The 23843-nt window shown below is 37.0% G+C and overlaps 3 protein-coding genes across 4 annotated transcripts; 2 read left to right on the forward strand and 1 right to left on the reverse strand.

The window, feature by feature from the left end:
* The first annotated feature begins 7579 nt into the window (after positions 1 to 7579).
* Positions 7580 to 13277, forward strand: cyc1 (cytochrome c-1). The gene is made up of 7 exons (XM_073870455.1): positions 7580 to 7739; positions 8791 to 8981; positions 11616 to 11742; positions 11824 to 11981; positions 12255 to 12415; positions 12571 to 12666; positions 12798 to 13277. Exons 1-7 carry the CDS (start codon positions 7659 to 7661, stop codon positions 12905 to 12907), a joined length of 924 nt encoding a protein of 307 aa, XP_073726556.1. The 5' UTR covers positions 7580 to 7658; the 3' UTR covers positions 12908 to 13277.
* A 1044-nt stretch (positions 13278 to 14321) lies between these two features.
* Positions 14322 to 23572, forward strand: ergic3 (ERGIC and golgi 3). 2 transcript variants are annotated; one of them, XM_055212216.2, is made up of 14 exons: positions 14322 to 14521; positions 14822 to 14892; positions 15043 to 15130; positions 15445 to 15564; positions 15652 to 15745; positions 16598 to 16763; positions 16905 to 16962; positions 19258 to 19272; positions 19564 to 19595; positions 19682 to 19778; positions 22017 to 22081; positions 22191 to 22327; positions 22465 to 22520; positions 22764 to 23572. In XM_055212216.2, exons 1-14 carry the CDS (start codon positions 14434 to 14436, stop codon positions 22841 to 22843), a joined length of 1167 nt encoding a protein of 388 aa, XP_055068191.1. In that variant the 5' UTR covers positions 14322 to 14433; the 3' UTR covers positions 22844 to 23572. The 2 variants fall into 2 exon arrangements, with proteins under 2 accessions (XP_055068191.1, XP_055068192.1); XM_055212217.2 differs by lacking the exon at positions 19258 to 19272 and having other exon boundaries at positions 14324 to 14521.
* romo1 (reactive oxygen species modulator 1) lies at positions 19979 to 21291 on the reverse strand. Its single transcript, XM_055212227.2, has 3 exons — positions 21132 to 21291; positions 20295 to 20428; positions 19979 to 20199 (listed from the first exon to the last, which is right to left on the reverse strand). Exons 2-3 carry the CDS (start codon positions 20426 to 20428, stop codon positions 20091 to 20093), a joined length of 243 nt encoding a protein of 80 aa, XP_055068202.1. The 5' UTR covers positions 21132 to 21291; the 3' UTR covers positions 19979 to 20090.
* Positions 23573 to 23843: the final 271 nt, after the last annotated feature.

Genomic DNA, 23843 nt, shown 5'->3' on the forward strand with positions numbered 1-23843 from the left:
GTTGCGGAGGATGAGAACATCAGGCATGGACACATCATTTTCCTAATTTTTCTTCATTATTATTTTACATGAATATTCAGTAAATATTTTTTCTGTCATCTAAAGTAGTCTAGCAAAACATCAATTTATTTATTTTTCTTAATATTTTTGTGTTAATTTGATTAAATTACAACATAACGCATGTTCAAACACAGCCGGACACATTGCAGTAATGAGAATTTCAGCAGAAAAGGAGATAAAATTTCCAATTATAAATTCTTATGTTGAAATCACACATTGTGCAAGGTAGAACACAGTATTGTGTTAATTCTGATGCTTTTTAATGTTACTATATTACACATTTTAAAGCTAAAATCATTAGTGCCGTGGTGTTTCAATGGTTTCGTGAGAATCACCCGGGTAGGTTCAATACTTATTCCCTGTGTCATTTTACTTTATTTATTATGACTCAACTTGTACACTTAAATGTTCTGATTTCTTTGTATGAATTTAATATTTGGCTTGATGGCTACATCTGGTGAAAATTTTGTGTCAATAGCCCACTTAGAAATCTCCTTACTTATGAAAATGCTGATGTGTCAAATTTTTATTTTCCCTGCTGTATTTTATGAGTTTGGCTAATTTGTACAAAGTAAATTGTGCAAAAATTAAGTAAATTGTGTAGTATCGTACAATTCTTGCTTTAGCAAGACCTTGAGGCGTTGCAAATATGCACAGTGCTTACTTAAAAAACTTTGATGCTACTCACTTTGCATGCTGATTTTCGCCTACTATATAGTATGGATGTAGGCGATTTTGTATGCGCTGATGTTGTATTCTGTCAGGCACATAGCAAGGTTCCAAAACCAAAGAATATAGGTAAATCTTAAGGCAACTTTGCTTTTGGGTTATGTCTGAAATTGCCCTCAATACCCTTATAATGCATTATTTATACGGGACAGCATTTTTAGTGGTGTCTGAAACCATAGTGGCTATTAATGATTGCACTTATTCAATCCCATAATGCACCTCAATCTCATAATAATGAATAAGGCTTACAATATTTTGCTTACCAAGAAAATATTCAGTAGTAATTGCCCACTATATGTTACAGATTTATTTTCTGTTCACGGTCTGCTTTTTCCATTCACAGCTTATTTGAGTAGAAATGACTAACATTCGCCTGCAGTTATTTAACATACTTGTAGCATCATCCATGCGCGTAGTGGCACAACAGGCCTTCATTCAAGCTCAATTTATCTGCCCGAGGTGTTGATAACCCCAGACACTCGCAGCCTGCCCCGCCCGCATCTCAGCCCGGGGAGGACGACCATCACTGGACCGCTTCTCGTTAATCACCGTTGACATTAGCGGGCGTGGCTTCCTGCTGTCCACTCGAAGGACGGCAAGAACCGTCTCACCAGACAGGTGCACGGATGAGGCATCGAGTCACGGCAACAGACAGAGACAGGAGACCAGCAAGCATTCGTGCATCACTTCACCACAATAATCAGAGAGCGAGAGAGAAAGAAAATGAGAATGTGTTTGAGAACTCTTACGTGCCAACTTTTGTTACGACATGTCAGAAGATTCCCCCGGCGCACGGACCGGAGCCACTCAATCACACACCGCCAACGGCTCGTATTCACACCAATAATAAGCTTTTATATTGCCATACAAATGCCCCTGTTGTGGATGCACAAGCATATCACGTTGAAAAAAAGCAGTTGTCATTGTATATTTACCTTTGGGCGACACTAGTCCTGATTGATTTTGGAGTGGCCTACCGAGTCTAGACATTAATATGGGTGGCATGCTAAATATCCCATATTTTAGTAAAACAGACAGAATTGTTCATGCATGCATACGTTTGCCTGACTCAGTAAATCTTCATTGGCACATTCATTGAGAGAATACTGAAGGAAAATGTGTAAAATGTCTTATATCATTCAGCCAAATGCTGATGTGATCTCCATCTACATGTATTGTTAATGAACCCAGATTTATTTCTGTTTCATGTTATGCCTTTAAGCTGAAAAGAAAAATAAAGTGCTTTACAAAAGTGAAACCTGTCTGTTTGGACTACGTCATCTGTCATCAAATCTGCCCCTGAGATGAGAGGGTTACTATAGCAACAGCCTGGGTTAATAACCCCTTCACAACAGTGTCTCCAAGAGCGACATTTCAACATGTAATATATATAATTTTTATTCAAGATAATGGAGCTCTATTTATGTGTCATAATGACATCTGACAAATACCGACTTGCAAAGTAAAGACATCAAACCAATTGCTCACCAATTTTACAGATTTGCATATTCGCTACAGTAACGTGGACATATCGAGTAAATAAGGAGAATGAATGAAATGTCATGAAAAAAGATCAGCAATGAGATAAAATTAAGGTAGAAAAAAACATCTCACGTGTGACGCTCTGAAAAATGTCGAAATGACCTCAAACATTTCTCATCCAATTTGTCAAATTATCTAAATTATGTGTTTACTGTATAGCTCCAAGCTTTGCAGTCGTAATGCATGTTTAATGATCTCTTTTCCAAGGGAATTTTAGGAGCAACACCTGGAAAAACATAGACATAAAGATATCCAGTATGTCGTCTGAGCTTCGAAAGAATAATCTCTGAGCAATACTGTAAATGTTCCCTTTGGGAAGGGTTTATTTTAAGCCAACCCACGAAAAGAGGATGTTGAACTTTATTTTCATTATTGGAGGGGAGTTCAAATCGCACCGATTCAAAGAAACGCTGCTTTTCTTATAGGCATTTTTAAACTATTGCCTATGGGGAGCTGATGGGGCAGGTTTTATCATTTACTATGACTGTAGGCAGCAGTTTAACACAGTATTTGAGAGCATGCAAGGTAACCTGAAGGCTTCCCTGAGGTGATTTCAAAGATAACGTGTCTATTTAGACTAACCCCAGAGGATTATGGGTCAGATGCGGGTACACAATGCATCACCGTTATTTATCTTCTTTTGGAAGATAATCTTTGTGGGGAGTACACAACAAACGCAAATTCAATGATTTGCGTGAGTAAATTACAAACAAAGTAAATGCAAAGATGCGAATGGAAGCAAACTCGCGTGGGGCGATGCCTAAAATGCATCTTCACGCAAGTTGAAAATATTTAACTCAAGTGAAAAATTTGCATGACACGAAGTAAAATCCCACAAGTAATTTAGAGCGAGGAATGCGATGCTTCACGTTTGGTGTGTACGCCCGATTGCTGCGCGTGTTCATTTAATTCGTATTTGATGTGTAGGCCCCATAAGGATTATCTTCCACTGGTAGGTAAATAACGGTTCTGCATTGTATACTTGCATCTGACGCATAATCCTCTGGGGTAAGTCTAAATAGACACGTTCCCCCACTGCGCAAAGTGACGTTGGAATGACGTCTTTTTCATGTAATTTTTGGACGTCCGAATCCGGTCCATAAAAGGGGTTGTTTTGTAACGCCAGGCGACGTCTTTTTTTCGACGTCTTCTGCACGTCTAAAGGTTGACATCCGTAGGACCTCCGTGTAAGGAAAATAGACATGAAAAAGGCGAAAAGATATGATTGTCTATGCACTTCACAACTCCGAAACACTTTAGTCATTTCCTGCCGGCCGTGGGATTCGAACTACCGATCTCTGGGTTACAAGCAAGTCTCGCTAACCACTCAGCCATGAACCATGAACTCCAAATGACGTCCAAAAAAATTACCCAGTTCAAACGTCAAATGTTGCCCGTAAATATGACGTCCAAAAAATTACCCAGTTCAAACGTCAATGTTGCCGTAAATATGACGTCCAAATGACGTCCAAAAAATTACCCAGTTCAAACGTCAAATGTTGCCTGTAAATATGATGTCCAAGTAGGGTCATGGTTGGACGTCCAAATAGTGGACCTAGTTTGGGCGTCGAATAGATGTCCAGAATTGGTCATGGACCGACGGACCCAATATAGACATGATCTGCACGTCTTTCCGACGTCCTGTGTTTAGTGGGACCCTTTAAATCACCTCTGAGCGTTTTCACAAAAACATGCGCTATTCACCTCAAACACGGCTTGACGCAAAGTGAAAATATTCAACTTTGCATGACACAAAGTTAAATCTCATGAGTAATCTAAAGCGAGGAACGTGATTCGACACTTTGCACAAGTAGATTTCATACAAAGTCAATGCAAAGATGCGAATAAATGCGAACTCCTACAGGGCGATGTGAATGACATGAGTATATTACATACAAAGTCAATGCGAATGACAAAGCGAATGACGTGAATTGAACAGTGCGATTGCTGCGAAAGTACGAGCTATTTGCCTCAAACGCGTCTTTGCGCAAGTTGGAAATATTCACCTCAAGCCAAAAATTTGCATGACATGAAGTCCCGCTAGTAATCTAGAGTGAGAAATGCTAATTCAACGATTTGCGCAAGTAGATTACATACAAAGTCAATGCAAAGACGCAAATAGACACAAACTCGCACAGGGCAATGCGAACAGGGCATAATCCTCTGTGGTGAGTCTAATAGATACGTTACCCTTGAAATCAAAACATGCCCTATTTACCTCAAACACGGCTTGGCGCAAAGTGAAAAAATTCAACTCAAGCCAAAAATTTGCATGACACAAAGTTAAATCCCGCAAGTAATTTAGGGCGAGGGACATGATGCTTTGCGTTTGGTATCTACGCCCCATTATGGGGGTACTCACAAAATGCGAATTCAAGGCTTTGCACACGTTGATTTCATACAAAGTCAATGCAAAGACACGAACAAATGCGAACTTCCACAGGGCGATGTGAATGAGTAGATTACATATAAGGTCAATGCAAAGACATGAACTCACACGGGACAATGCGAATGACGTGAATTGGACCGTGCGATTGCAGCAAAAGTACAATCTATTTGCCTCAAACGTGCTTTGCGCAAGTTGGAATTATTCAACTTAAGCCAAAAATTTGCATGACATGAAGTTAAATCCGGCGTAATAGAGCGTGAAACACTATGCTTCGCGTTTGGTTAGTAATCCCCATTACGGGGCGTACACACCAAATGCGAATTTAACGATTTGTGCAAGTAGATTAAATACTTGTCAATGCAAAGCCGCAAATAGACACAAACTCGCACAGGGTGGTGCGATTGCAGCGAATACCTGCGCTACTTGCCTTTGCACAACTTATTCAAGTCAAACAAAAATTTGCATGACACGAAGTTAAATCCTGTGAGTAATCTAGAGCGAGGAACGTGATGCTTTGCGTTTGTACGCAGCATGCTTTGCTGCAATGCAAACGTTGTTTAAAACACGACAAGTAATTTCTTTGCAGTTCTGTGCTTTATGTGAAAACTAAATTAATAAAATCTTTTGATCACATCCAGTTGCAGAATGAATCTCTGGCTCTTTATTTATCAATTTCCACTGTAGCCAGGGGATAAAGAAAAATGTCCATCAAATAAACCATTTTAAAGTACATTTACAAAATCAAGATATTACATGCCATTCCTTCTGGCACTGAAATAAGAGGTGCATTCATTTGTGTATGTTTCTATAACGTCTTATCTCTCGTGTACTTTCATTCTACAATACAAGACTTTATCAATTGAAATCGATTGTGATCTCAGGGTCTATAGCCGTGGCTAAATTGTAAGTGTCAGTGGGAATCAAAATCCTATTTTACAAACAATCTGATAAAGCTATATAAAAATTCTGATTCTTGTCCAGTGAAAGGGCTTGTTTGCTGTACCTGATTGAGGCTGCGTGCCGTAGCCCCGGTCCAGTCCCACGGGACACGCTCAATTTTCCATCGGCTTATCTTGGCAAGGTGGCCAATTTAGGGCTATTTTGCTGCTTTGCTTTATGAGATGTGGGCCTATATTATAGGTGAGGACCTTTAGGATAGGCCTATGTTGGGACAGTTTTGGGTTTCTGGGGATTTGGACCTCAGTTATAAATTCATTGCCTATAGTAGTTTATGTTTCACTATAAAAAATACATTTAACATTAACAATCAAAAGTCCTTGGATGCTTCTGAGATCTGTAAATGCAAAGAACTGATCGAACATAGCCGGCATATCTAACACACTTTCATCCATAAACAAAGAGCTATGAGAGACAGAGGGTCCCTTGACAGTGCACATGGCTTTAAAACAACTCAGTTTTCTACAGCTGCATTAATACACATGATTCACAAAACCTGCACACGTATCCTTTGAAATTACATCATTAAAATGGCATAAAAACTCCACACGCAGAGAGAGAAAGAGAGAGAGAGAGGTGCTATTCCCCGAAAGATGTTAGCATAATTTATTTAAGATGTGCCACTTAAGATTGAGAATTACTAGTGTACAGTCTAACTATAATTTAATATCCCTTCACACAACTGTCTGTATTAGCTTATGTTTACTGCGCCTCGGTGAGCATTGTTACACACTGCCATCTACAGGAATAAACTCGCTATTACAATTTATTTTATATATTTCTCTGGCCAAAATATGTTTTAAATTTATGCTAAAACATTTTGTTGAAAGTGAAGCTTAATTTTTAAATATGAATATATATATTTAGTTTATTTCAAAATGTATTTCAGGGGATACAAATACATTTCTAATTTTACAATACAGCAAAAATATATTTTTCCTGGCCACATTATAAAAGTTTGTATAAAATGTATAAAGTATAAGTATAAAATGTTTGTTATATGTATGTATAAAAATGTTAATATATATATATATATATATATATAATTTTGTTTACTACAAACAAAGTTTTTCTTCCAATGCAACAACGTGAATTTAAATGCTTTAAAAATATATAATATAATATAAAATATATATTAGTGAAAAATATATTTTGTAAACATATTTCAAAACATATTTCAGTACATATGTTTTTGGTCATTTTTTGTGTAATTTTTTCAATGTTTTTCAAATTATATTTAAAAAAAACTTTTTTTGCCGTATGTGGGGGGTTAAGTTCGGGGTTAAATAGTTATTAAAACTATAAAACACAATTATTGTTTTAACTATAAAATCATTAATGTGACAGCCTGCCCACATCTGACATTTATAAAGTCCTTAACGCAGCCACTATATTAAAATCTACCGTGGTGATTTTAATAATATATGCCAATGTATATGAAGAAATATTACAAAATATGTTAATTTGGAATTTTAAATCTTAAATTTAGACCGTTTTAAACTCGTTACAAAATCCATTGCTAATATAACCTAATATACACTGCATCGGACTTGTCAAAAATACTAAATATCAGCTACTGAAATATATCTGAAATATATATGTACACTTTTAAAATATACTTAAATGCTGTTATAATGTACTATAATCCCTGATTGTTACTGATACCTAAAATGCATAATATGACAACTAGCCCCGGCTTGTTGTTGAGTACAACTCCAACGTCTAGAGGGCAGTACGACGAAAAAAACATTTATTTACGTCAAGTCAAATAATTTAATTTAAATAAAATACAACCACCGGTTTTGGTTCAAACCCCCCATTTGTTTCATCTAAATTAAATATAAATATCTATAAATTGTACTTTGTCTTTTATTGACACTGTTAATATGTTTTGTAAGAGTTTGTGTAAGTTTTGGCCACGGGCGGGGCTAGTATCGCTGTCCTCCGGCGGAAGTGTCTGTCTACCCGCAAAGTGAAGAACATGGCGGCGCTCCGTGTGGTCGTGTTCTCCGGTACCGGGAGAGCCCTCCTAAACACATCCAAATGGTTTCAAACTCCACGGGTATGGACACATGCAGAACATTTTCACTTCTCGTTTCTGTTTAAGGTATCCGGCGTTTGTTAGATGAAGATATACGCCTGGATTCATTGGTTTATTCCGGCGTCTTGTAGGAGCGTACCGAGCAAGGTCACGGCTGCATTGACTGTATGCAGACGTGTCGTGATATCTGTGCCGTTATTTTACTCTCATAACATATTTGATCTGTCTTAAAACAGATATGTAAGTAAAGTATGTTGTAAGATTGGATGAGAAAACGGTTTGGAGGCTATTCTTTGACGCAAATGTGGTTCCTGTATACGAAAAGGTGACATCACAGATCATAGATACTTTAGTATCAGAGACCTATAGTGTATTTTTGTAATGTTTATGTATTTTAAAGTAAGTTAGATGCCAAGTATTTTTATTTATTTATTTGGCATATACTGCTATATGTTTTTGTAATGACTGACTTATAACAAGTTGTTGTTAATAATTTGAATGAAATGTCAATCATTTTAGAGAGGCAGGAATCTATGTATTGTAATGAAATAACGTTTTATGGCATGTTTTTGTCATGGTAGTGATTTTAATTGGGTGTTTAAAGTCAGGTTATCTTTTTTGTTGCAGATTAAATGTTTTGTAGTTTGTGTAAGATTATAGACATCCATTGTAAATAGCTTACATAGAAATTCTAATGTGAATATATGTAACATTAAAATAAGACCTTGATGATTGACAGTACATATGCAGAATTGTTTTGCACTGCAGCCATCATAAAATCATCTAGGTCATTATATGAAGGGCATTATTTTACAGAAGAAATAAATGGTCATGGGACTACTGAGGCTTTTGTAACATTTGGAGGTTTTGTCATAATTGTATTATCACATTATTTGAAGTGCCATGTCAATTTTATGGTACATAATTTAAGTGATCATAGATTACCTTTGTATGTGGCATCATGGTACGCCCGAATACTCATTTCACAGTATAATTTTTCTTATTTTCCAAATTCTTTCATTCTTGGCAATTAAGTTATGACTGTAACTTTCATTTTTGACATGTTTTGCAGGCCAACATGTCATTTGCAAGCCTGCCGAAGGGGAGGAAGATCGCTCTGACCACGATTGGAGTCTTGACAACAGGAGGAGCAGGTCTGGCTCTGATGCTCCAGCAGTCAGTCAAAGCCTCAGATCTGGAACTTCACCCACCTTCATACCCCTGGAGCCATAATGGCTTGATTTCCTCCCTTGACCATGCCAGGTAACATATCCCACCAGAGAGCTCTGTCTTATCAGTGGGCATTATTAACAATAATTAACTCCTTCCCTGCCAGCATTTTTCATGATTCTTTAAATGTATAAACATACAATATATTAAATGAAAGAACAGACCCTCTGCTTTCAAAAAAAAGTTTCATCCTACCTTCATCCGTTCTCTTTTTATCACCTCTCAAATGTGGGTAGGTTTCTTCAAAAACACCAAATTTTGAGCAAAAAGCTGAGCTAATAAAATTTTTGTGAAGGACTTTTGATAGAGTTCAGATGCCGAGCGAAACTTACAGGGACATACAGCTGTTTGCCCTAAGGCAATACTTCCGGGTTTTATACGTTGCGGAAGTGCACCTGGTGGATAATAGCGGTATTGCGGATTGACGAGATAACTTGTCAATGGCGGGGAAAGAGTTAAGTGTCTTGTGATGTCTTGACAATAGGGATGGGCGATACCATAGATTTGTATAAAGGCTAGATGTCTTACGGCAGAGTCTCTAATGTCATCACCTGGCGGCCATCTTACTTAAGACAGCTCGCTCACTCGTAGCATTGAGCTTAATGGTGCATGTACTTTTAAATGACCGTAACTTGCTCAATTTTATACAGATATTCAAACAGTTTGGTTTTTTACAAACATTAATATGGCTATAATTCTGGATGCTTTAACATGTTTCATTAATTTTTTATTTATTTTTAGTATAAGTTTGCAGTGTCATAGGTACATCTTTGACGTTTATAACAAACCAAACCGTTTGAAAATCGGTAAAAAATTAAGCAAGTTATGGTCATTTAAAAGTACCTGCATCATTAAAACTCAGTGCTACGAGTGAGGGAGCGCCCTGTGGTAAGATGGCCACCAAAATGCGGACGTTCCACTCAATTGGCCAGCAGCGCGCACTAGAGCTGCAACTAACGACTATTTCTTCTGTCGACTAATCTAGCGATTATTTTTCCGATTAGTCGACAACGATTCTTTTTTATTAATAATATAGTGTTCTTTTTTTTATTAGCTATTTAATCTGTTGGATAATCTGTTTTTCTACTCTCTGTCTGATCTGACAGTCATTGTTTGTTTTATTGTATTTTAACACAACTGAATGCTATTTTCACATATTATCTGTTCTGTTGTCAGACATATAGGGGCGGTTTCCCAGACAGGGATTAGACTAGTCCTAGACTAAAATAAATATAAGAGCTGTCCAAACTGAAAACATCTTGCACTGACAAATCTTTAAATACATCAGTGCCTTTAGTTTGGCCTCAAAATGCACACAGGTAATGTTTTTAGTAAGGCATGTTTGTTAAAACTAATTATATTTCCTAATTAAACTAAGGTCTAGTTCTGGCTTAAACTAATCTCTGTCCAGGAAACCACCCCAAAGACTATTAAAATAGTGACTAAACATGACCCAATAACCTTGTGTTTAATCCAACCAGCTGTTTCTTTAACTACTAAATTACTAAAATCTTGATTTATAAACGCGACATCGCAGACAATTTGGCGCAAATTAAAAAATTGCCATTACACAAGTTACTACAGAAGGTATGCGCGGGCATAGGAGAGAGAGAGAACTCGCGCACAAGCACATAAAGAAACCAGTGTGTGTGGGTAAACACTGCTAACCTTTCATGATAAACTCGAATCAGTCGTCTTTTTTTTTCAGTGACGTTTACGTGAAAATGCAAGTACACAGTGGAATCCGCATAGAAAACACAGCCAACGTTTAATTCTTTCACTCCGTGTCATGTATGAGAGGCGCTGTCTAGGGGCATCACGCAGAGAGAGCGCACGTGCACAAGAGAGGCACCACCGAGCGCTCACAACAATAAATGAAGCCGTTTTAAATGAAAATAAAAATGTAAATGTTGCGGCCATTGTTGATTTTGTGGCGCACACAAACAAATCAATGTATGTGAAATACTGCCAGGAGCAGAAGCCGCCATTACGCGAGATGAATGTAAACAGCGTGACGCGTTGACGCATTTTATGCATGTCGACGTATTTTCGTAGTCGACGTAATCGATGACGTCGACGCGTCGTTGCAGCACTAGCGCGCACGAGACATCTAGCCTTTATACATATCTATGGGCGATACAGCCTCAAAATGATATCATGATATTTCAAGAATATTTACGATAAGGTGTTGTTGCTGTTTGCGTTAGGGAACGTAAATGCGCCATACGTGAACATGCCGCTATATCATTGATTTTTTTTGTATCATTTAAAAAAATTATACAGGTGTTTTCATGGACAGTATAATATGGCACACCCCTAAATGACAATGTATATATATGGATGTGTCCGGTTCATACAAATTCTTCCTCAAAAACACTCTCGGGAATAAAAGTGTCCCTTAAGACAGTATGGCACTATCCACTTCTTTTCTGTTATTTTTTCCAGTATTAGAGATTTCTGTTAAATCCCCTCCTTTGCTGGAGATGGGTATCTAATACATTTTATCTAATTGTTTTGAGGAATTGTCATTTGTGTGCCTCTTATCACCAATATTGGCCATACCAGTGGCTTGAGTTTAGGGAGGAACATCTTGTTTGAAAGTTTAAGGAAACATTTTGTAAATTTGCGATTTTGTTTAACACAAATTTTATTGGCTTTGTTTTTTAGTATTCGTCGTGGGTACCAGGTATATAAGCAGGTATGCGCGGCCTGCCACAGTATGGAGTACTTGGCCTTCCGTAACTTAGTGGGTGTTTCACACACAGAAGATGAAGCCAAGACCCTGGCTGAGGAGGTAAAGCTTTTTAGATTTGGTCTCACGCCGAAGTTACGATCTAACTTAATTGTAATTGTTGATCGTGTCCTTATAATGTAGATTGAAGTGGTGGACGGTCCTGATGAGTCAGGTGAGATGTTCACCCGACCTGGCAAGTTATCCGATTACTTCCCCAAGCCGTACGCCAACCCCGAGGCTGCCCGTGCTGCCAACAACGGCGCTCTTCCCCCTGACCTCAGCTATATCGTCAATGCTAGGTAATGAAGTTAAATGAATAACCTAACTTTTACTCTTTCACCTTTTCTTTTTTTGTCTGCAATTTTATTTGAAATATTACATAAAATATTCATTCTGCATAAAATGGTCTTGTTTTGAAAAATATTATACACAAAATGATTGGTCACAGAATAGTAGATTCAATAAATTCATTAGCATGCTATGTTTCTTTTTTCAGACTTTGACTTTGAAATGTCACATTGTTTTTCACACCGCTTCATTATTTAATAATAATCCATCTTTCTCTCCCTCAGGCATGGAGGTGAAGATTATGTGTTTTCGCTTCTGACTGGTTACTGTGATCCACCAGCTGGTGTAAGTTTGAGAGAAGGCCTTTATTACAACCCTTATTTCCCTGGCCAGGCCATTGGTATGGCGCCACCTATCTACAATGAGGTGCTGGAGTTTGAGGACGGTGAGTTGTAATGGTTTATCTACTTCTACTGCTTCTGTTTCATTTTTGCTTTTGATCTTTTCATTACAGTATGTCAGAATAATTGCACTATGACTTCTTTACCAAACCGTGCAGCTTTTGGTCAAAAATCACAATACGCTTCTCTCTGTATATAGGAACCCCTGCCACCATGAGCCAGGTTGCTAAAGACGTCTGCACTTTCCTGAGGTGGGCTGCAGAACCGGAGCATGACCAACGCAAACGCATGGGCTTGAAGCTGTTTGTACTCGCCCTGTTTTTGTCTCCAGCAGTTCATTTTTTTAGGTTACACGAACACCATTAGATGTTTATGGAAAATAGGATGCATTTACGTAGTGCTTATTTGTTCTTTATCGTTTTCTTCTGAAGCTGTTGATGGGTGCTTCTGTACTTCTACCCCTGTTGTACTACATGAAGAGGCACAGGTGGTCTGTGCTGAAGAGCAGAAAGATCGCCTACAGGCCACCCAAATAAATCCATCCAGCTGCCTTCAGCAGGCCTTGACACAACGTAAAAACCTGATTCACGTTTGTCCGATCTTTTACAGAATGCACAATGTATCAAGATAAGGTTGCAATCGTCAATAACCGCCGGACATCCTTGCAATTAGTTCTCCTTTCTCTTAAATGACTTGGGGAGTGGGGCTTGAGACAGACACGTGATGTTTTACTGTAAAACAAACATTATGTAAAGGAATTTTGGTTGTCTGCAAGGGAATGTGTTCAGAGGAGAAAGTCAAAAATACACATGCAACCTTCTTGTGCTTTGTGAGCTCTGTCTTTGCGGTAGATTTCTCTACACGTTGTTGTGTAAATATTTAATAAAACCATTATACCCAATGAAATCTTTACCAAACTTTGCAGTTTGTCTAACTTTGCCGTTTTATTCATATGCATGAAATTTGTGCACGAAATTTCTTAAGCAATAGTTAAAGCAGTGGTAAGGTTTTTTTATTTTACTGTTTTTAAATTGGATTCAAATCTCTGCCTTAAAGGGATAGTTCACCCAAAAATGACAAATCTGTTACAAACCCGGATACGTTTCTTTGTTCTGATGAACACGTAGGAAGATTTTTGAGTAATGTTCCATTCGTGGATCCCATTCACTTCCATAGTAGGAAAAAAGAATACTAAGGAAATTAAATGGGGTCCACGAATGCTTTGGTTACAAACATTTCTTGAAATATTTAACTTTTTGTTCATCGGAACAAAGAAATTTATACAGGTTTGTAACAACATGAGGGCGACTAAATGATGACAGAGTTTTCTTTTTTGGGTGAACTATCCCTTTAAATTCTTATTCATTCTTATTTATTCATCCAAAGGCAAAAATTGTTTTGTGCAAATTTTGGGAAACCAATAAGCAACAACCAATGACAAATCCACTTTATGTATATTTACTGTGTGCATCTGGTTTAGGTGTTTTCTTGACCTCTCATATATATTTAATTAGTTTATGGTGTTTAAGCAATAAATAAACATTTTCATTTATTCATTTACCAGTCACATTTATCCCTTGCAAATGAGGAAGCATTCAACATTTGTTCTTGAACTGGTTAATACATTTAAAAATTCCTTTTAATTTAAGTTTTTCAGGTAATACAGAAACATTTAAATAACTTTTTATTTTCAACATTATAACGAAATACTTGAAGGACTGTACGAAATGTAATTTACATATTTTAATTTGCCTGTGCAAAAAAACAGAAAAAGAAGTGCAGAATTTAACATCGTACAAAAACTTTTAGTTTAAATTCATGACTTTATTTTTTATAGTAAATTAATAAATATGGGTTTTTAAATGTGCTGTTTTTTAAATTTGAAAGCGATTAATAGATAAAATCAGTCGTTTCTATCTTCCAAGCAGCAAATACGGGAGAGGCGCCCACTACGCGGTGCAATCTGATTGGCAGAGGGATTTTCATCACTTCCGGTGAATCCCGGAAATGGGTCACTGGAAATCGAACTGACGGCTTGCTTTACCGCCGTACGAAAGGGAGAATGGATGCGTTAAATAAACTGAAACAATTTGACGCTTATCCAAAGACTCTGGAGGACTTTAGGATTAAAACATGTGGTGGCGCGACGGGTGAGTGAGTTAGTTACCCGCTGCGAGCTTTTATACGCTCGGAGCGTCATACATGGACACAAAACAGTAACGTACTGAACAAGCTAACGTTACTTAACATCAAATATGTGCTTATAAATGCATATGTAAATGAGCAAGTTGGCTAAAAATCATGTAGTTACAGTGTCAGTTGTCTTCATAAATCTATAGATTCACAAACCTGTGAGATAAGCCACGTAATTGTTACGGTAGTCTAGTTGTTGTTATGTATGAAAAGTTGATGTTGTTTTCTAATATTCATGTTTCTCTCTTACTTTATAGTGACCATCATCAGTGCACTTATAATGCTGATTCTGTTCTTCTCCGAGCTCCAGTATTATCTAACTAAAGAGGTGGGTATATGATAAACATATACATATATGCCTTTAAATGTCATTTGTATGCCTATATATACATGTACATAGATTTGAAAAGTGACTTTACATCTGTTATGTAATCTAACCTAACTGAAAATGATTTGTTTTTGGTGCTGTCACGTTTAGATCCATCCTGAACTATTTGTAGACACATCTAGAGGAGACAAGCTCAGAATCAATATCGATGTTATATTTCCACATATGCCATGTGCCTGTAAGTACACATTTTGTTTATATATTGTGTTGGCCAACTTAACATTTTCTGTATAACAATATTAAGATGTATTTAAAAGACCTCACAATATCTCCTCATAGACATCACGATAGTCGTCTTAAGGTTTAACCACAAAATGAAACAATACATTATTAATATAGGCATGCTGCATACAAAAGTAGACACTGTGATATCCATTAAAAAGGAAAATTCCAGTGAAAATGTTGCTACCCTATTGGTTATAATGTTACAGATACTCCAAATTATAAATACACACATATTATACTGCTAGATGCTTGTTTTTCCTTTCATAGATCTGAGTATTGATGCCATGGATGTCGCGGGAGAACAGCAGTTAGATGTGGAGCACAACCTTTTTAAACAAAGACTCGACAAAGACGGTCTGCCGGTCACAACAGAGGCTGAAAAACATGGTCAGTAGTATCATTATATAAAATATCCTCTATGTATTTCGCTGAATTTGTTACTCTTGACTGTTCTTGCTGTTGTCTTCTGTGCAGTGTTGGGTAATGAGGAGGAAGGAGTTTTTGATGCCAGTAAGCTTGATCCTGAACGCTGTGAGAGCTGTTATGGAGCCGAGACGGAGGATTTAAAGTGAGTTTTTCTTTTGTCTGTAACATACCACTTAAAAACAGCTGCTGTGATACAGGAAAGAAGTGACTGCTGGCAAAACAGGTCTGTCTACTGCGCTGAAAGTGTTTTTATGGGCTATAGATCAAACATCTAACTGGGATAGTTCACCTAAAAAGGAAAATCCTGTCATCATTTGCTCAAATTTCTTTGTTCTGATGAACACAAAGGAAAATATTCCAAGGAATGTTTCAAACCAAACCGATCAGAGGCCCCAATGACCTCCATACTGTTCCTTTTTTCCTACTATGGAAGTCAATGGGTCCTGTAATCGGTCTGGTTAGAAACATTCCCCAAAACACTTTCTGTGTTCATCAGAACAAAAAAATTGTATACGGGTTTTCAGCTCAAAATACCCACAGATCATTTGTTATAGCATGTCCATAATGCCCCTATTTGAGCAGGAGCAAAAAGTGCTGTTTTCATGCATGCACTTTTAAATGCAAGAGAGGTACTGCTTTCGGTCAAAAATAAATCTCATTCCTGGGAATACAGGCTGGGAAAATGTAACATATATAGAAAATTCAATTAACCAGTCAGTCAGTGGCTGTGGTTGTAGCTTTGTTAGTGTGACATCACATTAACAAGAGAATCAAAACAGCATGTCTAATGAGACCGCTCTGGTTTAAAGGGGATTATAAAAGGAGGAGTGGGTGGATTTTTTTTTTTATTGTAGGGTGGTTGTGTTCACGCAATGGCAACAAACATTTATGTCTGCCAAACATCTTGTAGAAGCGGATTTTGCATAAAAGTGGCCTTTTAATTATAATATACATAGTCATTCAAAGCTAAGAGAAGTTATCTGTTTGTCAACAGGTGTTGTAATACGTGTGATGATGTTCGAGAGGCGTACCGGCGACGCGGCTGGGCCTTTAAGACCCCTGACAGCATCGAGCAATGTAAGAGAGAGGGCTTTAGCCAGAAGATGCAGGAACAGAAAAACGAGGGATGTCAAGTCTATGGATTTTTAGAAGTTAATAAGGTAACATTTGCATGCACCTACCTAAACTTTCATCGATACCAAATTGATTTCTAAATCATTATTTTATTTTATACCAGCAAGTTGTTTGTAGATTGTCACAGGCCAAACACTAATAAGACAAATTTGCATTTCTTTTTCCAGGTGGCAGGAAATTTTCATTTTGCCCCCGGAAAGAGCTTTCAGCAGTCTCATGTACACGGTAAAGTAGTGACAGAAATGTAACTAGGTTCAAGCTCTCTGGTCTGAAGTAAAGGCACGTTGCTTAGAGTATTTTAAGATAAGATTCATTTTAATAAAAGGAAGCTTTTAAGAGTAAATCTGTCAGTAGGCATCAGACCAGAAAGTGTGATATATTTGCATGTGGCCATATGCTTCACAAAGCTTCTCATTTCTATCTTGCTCGTCAAATAAGTGTCTTAAAAAATTTGCATTTGTTTTTAATATAAAATACAGAATGCTTTGCTTTTACTGCATTGTTGCTCAAAACTGTTGATCCTTCCATGAACCTCAGTTTCTGTCATTTTTGTTAAAGGATTAGTCAGTTTTCAAAAACCCAGATCATTTACTCACCACGTCATCCAAAATATTTTGTCCTTCTTCGTTGAGTCGAGAAGAAATTGCTTCTTTTTTTGTTGAGGAAAACATTCCAGGATTTTTCTCATTTTAATGGACTTTAATGGACCCCAACACTTAACAGTTTTAATGCAGTTTAAAATTGCTGTTTCAAATGACTCCAAACGATCCCAAACGAGGCACAAGGGTCCCATCTAGCAAAACGATTGTCATTTTTGGCAAGAAAAACAAAAACCTGCACTTCCAAACCACCACTTCTCGTCTTCCTCTGGTCCATACGCCATCACGTCATGAGGTCACGGATAACGTATGCGAAACTACGCCCCAGTGTTTACAATTGAGGAGAAAGAGGACCGTTCCGACGTTGTTTGTCGAATGATACTAATTCATGTCTTTGTGTCATTTTATTGTTTAAAATGGTCTGCAAGTGTGTGTTTTTATGTAACACGTGACCTTTCCCACAGCATTACGCAATGACGTGAGGTCGCGCTGGCTCGTCACACAGCCGGAGGAAGAAGAGAAGTTGTGGTTTAAAAGTGCATATTTTTTATATTTCTTGCCAAAAATGACAATCGTTTCGCTAGATAAGACCCTTATGCCTCGTTTGGGATCGTTTAGAGTCCTTTGCAGCTGCAATTTTGAACTGCGTTTGGGCTGTTGAGTGTTGGGGTCCATTAAAGTCCATTAAAATGAGAGGGGTCCTGGAATGTTTTCCTCAAAAAACATAATTTCTTCTCGACTGAACAAACAAAGACATCAACACCCCGGATGACATGGTGGTGAGCAAACCATCTGGATTTTTTTTTAAGGAAATGGACTATTCCTTTAAAAGAATAGTTCATCGAAATTGAAAATTACCTCCTAATTTTAATGCCATCCTAGGTGTATATGACTTCCTTTCTTCAGCCAAACACGTGGAGTTGTATTAAATAATATCCAGTCTGTTTTTAGCATTGTATACGACTTTGTAAACACATCTAGATATAAATGGCAGCATGCCGGCTCCATGTCAGTACCTAAGATGATGGTGAATCTCATGCCTAGTCGTCCTGTGCATCGTTACGAGAGTCACAAGACCCAATGATCATCTTACTTACCAACAATTAGTCTTCTCTACTGTACATATTGATTCGCTTTAAAATACATATGTGACCCTGGACCACAAAACCACTCAGAAGTCGCACTTTTCCATTTTAGAAAGTCGACCCTTTTGACATATTTCGAAACACAGGAGTCGTATAGATTCCTTTATCTGATGATGGATTGGCTTTAAAGAAACAAGTATAATTCAATGTTATTTCTAAGCTAGGAAGAATTACATATAACTCTAAATGTGTTTGACCAAAGAAATGAAGCCATATACACCTAGGATTGCATTAAAGTGAGTAAATTATGTTGTTTTTCTTTCAATTATCTTTGAACTTCCTTTAACGCATCTGCTTTGTGTGAAGCATTTATCAGACACTGAGTTTCTTTTCTTTTTGCAGACTGTCTGCTTACTCTGTCTTTTTGTATGCAAATCTGCCTTTATTATCTTATTAATTCTTCAATACAGTTGCCTGTTCTTGGATCAGTGATGCTCTAAATCTACATAGCTTTATTAACAAAATTAACTACTTTTGGGTCAATGGTCTTTATCCTTACCACAGCTCACATTTTTTTCAAGTAACAAGGTACAGAACTAACAGCAGTTATATTTGGATGTGCACAAGCTGTTTCTTTAATGGCTTTAATGCATATCCTAATACTTTACTGATACACTTAAACCAAACCTGGATTGATAGATCTACTGTAGGAAAAGACTCAAAAACATTTGGCTATTAAAGTTTCTCTTGAATTAAAAGGGTTGTCAAAACCTCATAAAAACTTTGCTTTCCAAAAACAAAACCCATTAAGTGACCATTTTCTCTTCTTTCTGCAGTGCATGCTGTGGAAAGTAAGTCGACCTTTTATATTTTAATCAATTTTTATTTTACATCTTACATTTAAACAGCAAGTTAGAATTTACCTTGTTACTACATCACTATATAGGGAACCCCTTTTACTATGCACATAATGTGTGATTTAGCAATTAACAAATAGTTTGTGATTTGACGTCACTAAAGCGTTCAATAATTTTTCATGATTCTCATCAGTTGACACAACTTTAATGTACTATTGCTTTGCCTTTGACTAATCAAATTCACGTTTATTAACATTGCTTAATCATTCGTTTCTTTATTTCTAGTTCATGATCTGCAGAGTTTTGGTCTGGACAATGTAAGTGGCTTCATTGCTTTGATCTTGCTTTAACGTCTATTATCTTCCACATTAGACCTAATTCAATTTGCTTGATGTGACTATAGATCAACATGACACACCAAATCAAACATCTTTCATTCGGCAAAGACTATCCTGGAATTGTCAACCCTTTAGATGGTACTAACGTAGCAGCACCCCAAGGTAAGTGCATACTATTTCTTGGCTAAACCGTAAAAGTACTGTGTAGTGTCGTCCTGAATAAACAACTACAATCTTTAGTCACTTTATAGTGATTTTACCCAGATGCTAGATGGGTAGTTACCCACTACATTTGGTTAAATAATCATAATCTAATAAAATCAACATCTAGATCTTACACTAAGCTCAGGATTTCCAGAACATTGTTTTTATCACTGTCTTTATTGAAACCCGTGTCCTTGAAGATTTGTGTGGTGACAAATGAATCCAGAAATGGCTTAAAGTCCTGAAGTTAGATATAGGTTTCGTGTGATCTCAGCAGCGGATACCCATCCCAATCGCCATGAAGGTTCCAAACGTGCCTCCGCTTTGCATCATAGTCTTACCGACTCCTCCCATCAGCTCTCGACCCCTCATGCCGATCCTGGAGAACAAAAACAGTTCATATGAATAACAAAAAATTTTAATGAAATCAGTTTAACAACATAGTACATCTATTTTCTATATAGTTTGACACACCTGAGACAGGAGAAGGTTCCAAACATAGCACCTGCAGCCATGCCCACTGCGAAACCCATCATGAAGCCCATTTTCACTTTGTCAAAGCAGTTGGGCTGCTGAGCTTGTCCATACGATCCTACTGACACCGGCATCTGGACAGAGCAAAATACACCCTGTGTTTCAATACATAGTAAGCAGCAAACTACTAAGTAATAGAATCAAGGCTGAAGTATGGTACACTGTTTACGCGTACAGTGCGCATGACGCAATTTTTGTCATCAGAAGGGTGCAAAATACATTGATGTCTGTTTGTTTGTTAGTTACATACATTTTGGTTTTTGAAAATATATTATAATTATATGTTTTTCCAAGTTATCACATTTTTCCTCAATATCGTTCAGCATTAGCGTGCCGTGCAGCAATTTTGTGCAAATATATGGAGGCATCAAGTGGACGTCCACCTGTCTGGACTTCATATAAACACAGTTTGACTTTGTGAGCTGTAGACACTATGTTGATAACGTGGGCAATACCAGTAAAGACTAAATGTGTCCTTAAAGCCGAAATATAATGGCTGCATTGATCTGGGCTGTATCCCAAAATCTACTGTTTAACCAGACAGCTCGTGTTAACTTAAATAAGAAAAGGCGGTTTATCTGAGAAGCTAAACCGCTGTTCGGATTCTTGCTACACATTGTTTGACACAAAGACTGACATGTAAACTTAAATCGACGTATCACACGTGTATAGTTTGATCTTGTTAGATGTCATCGAGGTCTGGCCTTGAACGAACTCGAAACGATACGCACGCGCGTGTCAACGATGAGGAAATGTGTGTGGATGATGACACCTTACCTCGGTTAAATCTGTTATATGAGCGGCTCGATCTGTTAGTCTTCTTAGAGCTTCGTTTTTGTTCAATGTTTGCTGTAGGACTGTTTCACATAGACGCCATTACTCGTGAAGAAGTGCTGTTAAAGTTCAAGCGGAAAATAAAGGGTTTATGAGCGCGCTACGAGTTTTGTGTAGCGCCCTCTAGCCGCACGGAGGTGGAACTGCATGCGGCTTGCGCTTGCAATTACATATAGCATCGTTTGTTTTAAATTAAATTATTATTAAAATATAACACTTGAATTCGTTATATAAAATGTATTTATATTTTTAGAAATATATATTTTTATAAATTATTGTTATTTTTTATAATTATCTAATATATATGAATGTTATAACACTGAATCAGTGTTATATTTGGGTTTGAAATTCAACCTGATCATTGATTTAACGTGGTGTGATATATTCTGTTATTTTTCTCATTGTAAATCAAATAACCAAACATTGGCAAAATATTATATTCAGAAATGTAAATTTTCCTCAAAAGTTCACAAATAAAAAAAAATTCTTTGTTACCTTAATTATTTATTTATAACACTAACAAAGATAAATAAACGTGTATGAAATGTGTCAAATTTGTATAATGATTTGATGAATGTTACAGAAGGCGACTTATCTCTGCACCAGTTTTTTTTTTACTATTTTGCTAATTACTTCTTGCTATATTTATTAAAGGTATAGACCAGAAAGTCTATACACATATATGTATTATCATGTCCAAGAAAACATTATACTTATATACTGTAATTGCTGGGGTATATCAAGTAAATAACTGTTATAGGTGTTTAGTTTAGAGAGGAACTTTGGAAGCCATAGTGTTATTGATCTGTACCCCTTTATTCCTTACAGCTTCAATGATGTACCAGTATTTCGTCAAAATTGTGCCAACAATATATGTTAAAGGAGACGGAGAGGTAACCCTACTGAGCAACCCAAAATTGGTCCTATTAACAAGTTTCCAAAAAATATGTTTTTGTGACTCTAAAACTGTTCTGCTTCTGACCCTGCCACTGTCTTTTATAGGTGGTTAAGACGAACCAATTTTCAGTAACCAGACATGAAAAAGTAGCCAATGGACTGATTGGAGATCAGGGTTTACCTGGTGTGTTTGTGCTTTATGAGCTCTCTCCAATGATGGTCAAATTTACAGAAAAGCAGAGGTGTGTAAAAGTATCTGTTGTTTACAAAAAATGACATTGTTTCTTTAAAAAATTTTTTTTAAATCTAATGTAAGCTGTGTATATTAATGCAATGAAATCATTGAATGTTTGAATAAGTTATGTGTTTGTCTCCTCAGGTCTTTTACACATTTTTTAACAGGAGTCTGTGCTATTATAGGCGGTGTTTTCACAGGTATGATGTCCTATTAAGTAGAAACAAATTGCGTTTGAATATAGATTGCAAAAAAACTATTTTTTTACTGTGTCAGTGAGCTTTGCAACATTTTTTACATATATTCTGTTTGCATGCATGTCGTCTACAGAAAAACTAGCCAAAATATTTTTGATGTAACGTGATGTGTGTTGACATGTTAATACCATGTGTACATGGGGTTACTGCCTCACCCATTTTTTTTTTTTTATATTGTTTTCACAGTTGCCGGTCTCATTGATTCTTTGATATACCACTCAGCAAGAGCCATTCAGAAGAAGATTGAACTGGGAAAAGCATCCTAGCACCACAAGGACATTTAATGTGCCTAATATTCTGGAAGATGCCACAATAAAAGCCCCGGACTGTTTTAACTTGTGGCCGCCGAGCAGTATCTGACCCCCCTTCATTGAACAAGCACAGGATCTGCACCAGGACCTGTGCCTGTCAACTGTATTTCTGAAGATCTGAAGTATTTTCAGACTTTTACTGACTTGTTTGTATGTGAGATACGTTAATGTATCGGTTGTTTAGCTCTGAAAGTCGTCTTTTCCCCACGAATTGATTTAAAAATTCGTCCGATCAAATCTGATCAGGAGCCAGTGTTTTCTTTCCTGTGTCTTAAACCAACCAGCAGTTTTATAAAAGTCGTTTTATTAATTTTGGTTGTCAATGACAAACAATGAAGTGAACCGAATATGGAAATACTTTTTTAAAACTGGAGAAATTCATCTGATCTTAACCGGATACTTTTCAATTGTCAAGCACACATACGGAGAAACACAGACAGCAGTCTGTACAGATGTCTTTATTAGTTGTTATAGTAATTGCATCTATAACTACATTCAGGGGCTGTAGCGTGTGTGTGTGTGTGAGTTTGTGAGTTTAGGTATGTATGCAGGTGGCTGGGTAACTTGTGCGAATGATTTTGTTGTGTTGTCGACGACTTATCTTGTGTATGGGACAGATGTATTTATATTTTGATTGTGTGAGAGCGTTTTTAAATTGAGAAATAAATGTAACACTGAACCCTATTGGCTCCTACGTTGTATACTAGAAAATGGAGGAAGTGCACATTGAAATAGATCGGATGTATTGAATTTGAGATGCACCCTGTCTGTGAAATCCATATAAAGTCTCATAATCTAACTATGAGATTTGGAGCATCAAAGTTTAATTTCACATTAATTTAAATCTTTGAAGTGGCCTTAAAAAGTCAGTATTAAAGGGGACATTTCACAAGACTTTAAGATGTCAAATAAATCTTTGGTGTCCCCAGAGAGTGTATGTGAAGTTTTAGCTTAA

This window comes from Misgurnus anguillicaudatus, chromosome 8 (assembly GCF_027580225.2).
Source record: "Misgurnus anguillicaudatus chromosome 8, ASM2758022v2, whole genome shotgun sequence".
Taxonomy (NCBI): domain Eukaryota; kingdom Metazoa; phylum Chordata; class Actinopteri; order Cypriniformes; family Cobitidae; genus Misgurnus; species Misgurnus anguillicaudatus.

Excerpts from the sequence above, each read along its gene's own strand:
- cyc1 (XM_073870455.1), top strand. The coding sequence starts at position 7,659 with ATGGCGGCGCTCCGTGTGGTCGTGTTCTCCGGTACCGGGAGAGCCCTC. Across the intron at positions 7,740-8,790 it reads AATGGTTTCAAACTCCACGG|GCCAACATGTCATTTGCAAG; the intron begins GTATGGACACAT and ends CATGTTTTGCAG. Across the intron at positions 11,743-11,823 it reads CCAAGACCCTGGCTGAGGAG|ATTGAAGTGGTGGACGGTCC; the intron begins GTAAAGCTTTTT and ends CTTATAATGTAG.
- romo1 (XM_055212227.2), bottom strand. The coding sequence starts at position 20,428 with ATGCCGGTGTCAGTAGGATCGTATGGACAAGCTCAGCAGCCCAACTGC. Across the intron at positions 20,200-20,294 it reads GGAACCTTCTCCTGTCTCAG|GATCGGCATGAGGGGTCGAG; the intron begins GTGTGTCAAACT and ends TTTGTTCTCCAG.
- ergic3 (XM_055212216.2), top strand. The coding sequence starts at position 14,434 with ATGGATGCGTTAAATAAACTGAAACAATTTGACGCTTATCCAAAGACT. Across the intron at positions 15,131-15,444 it reads TCCACATATGCCATGTGCCT|ATCTGAGTATTGATGCCATG; the intron begins GTAAGTACACAT and ends TTCCTTTCATAG. Across the intron at positions 19,596-19,681 it reads AGAGTTTTGGTCTGGACAAT|ATCAACATGACACACCAAAT; the intron begins GTAAGTGGCTTC and ends ATGTGACTATAG.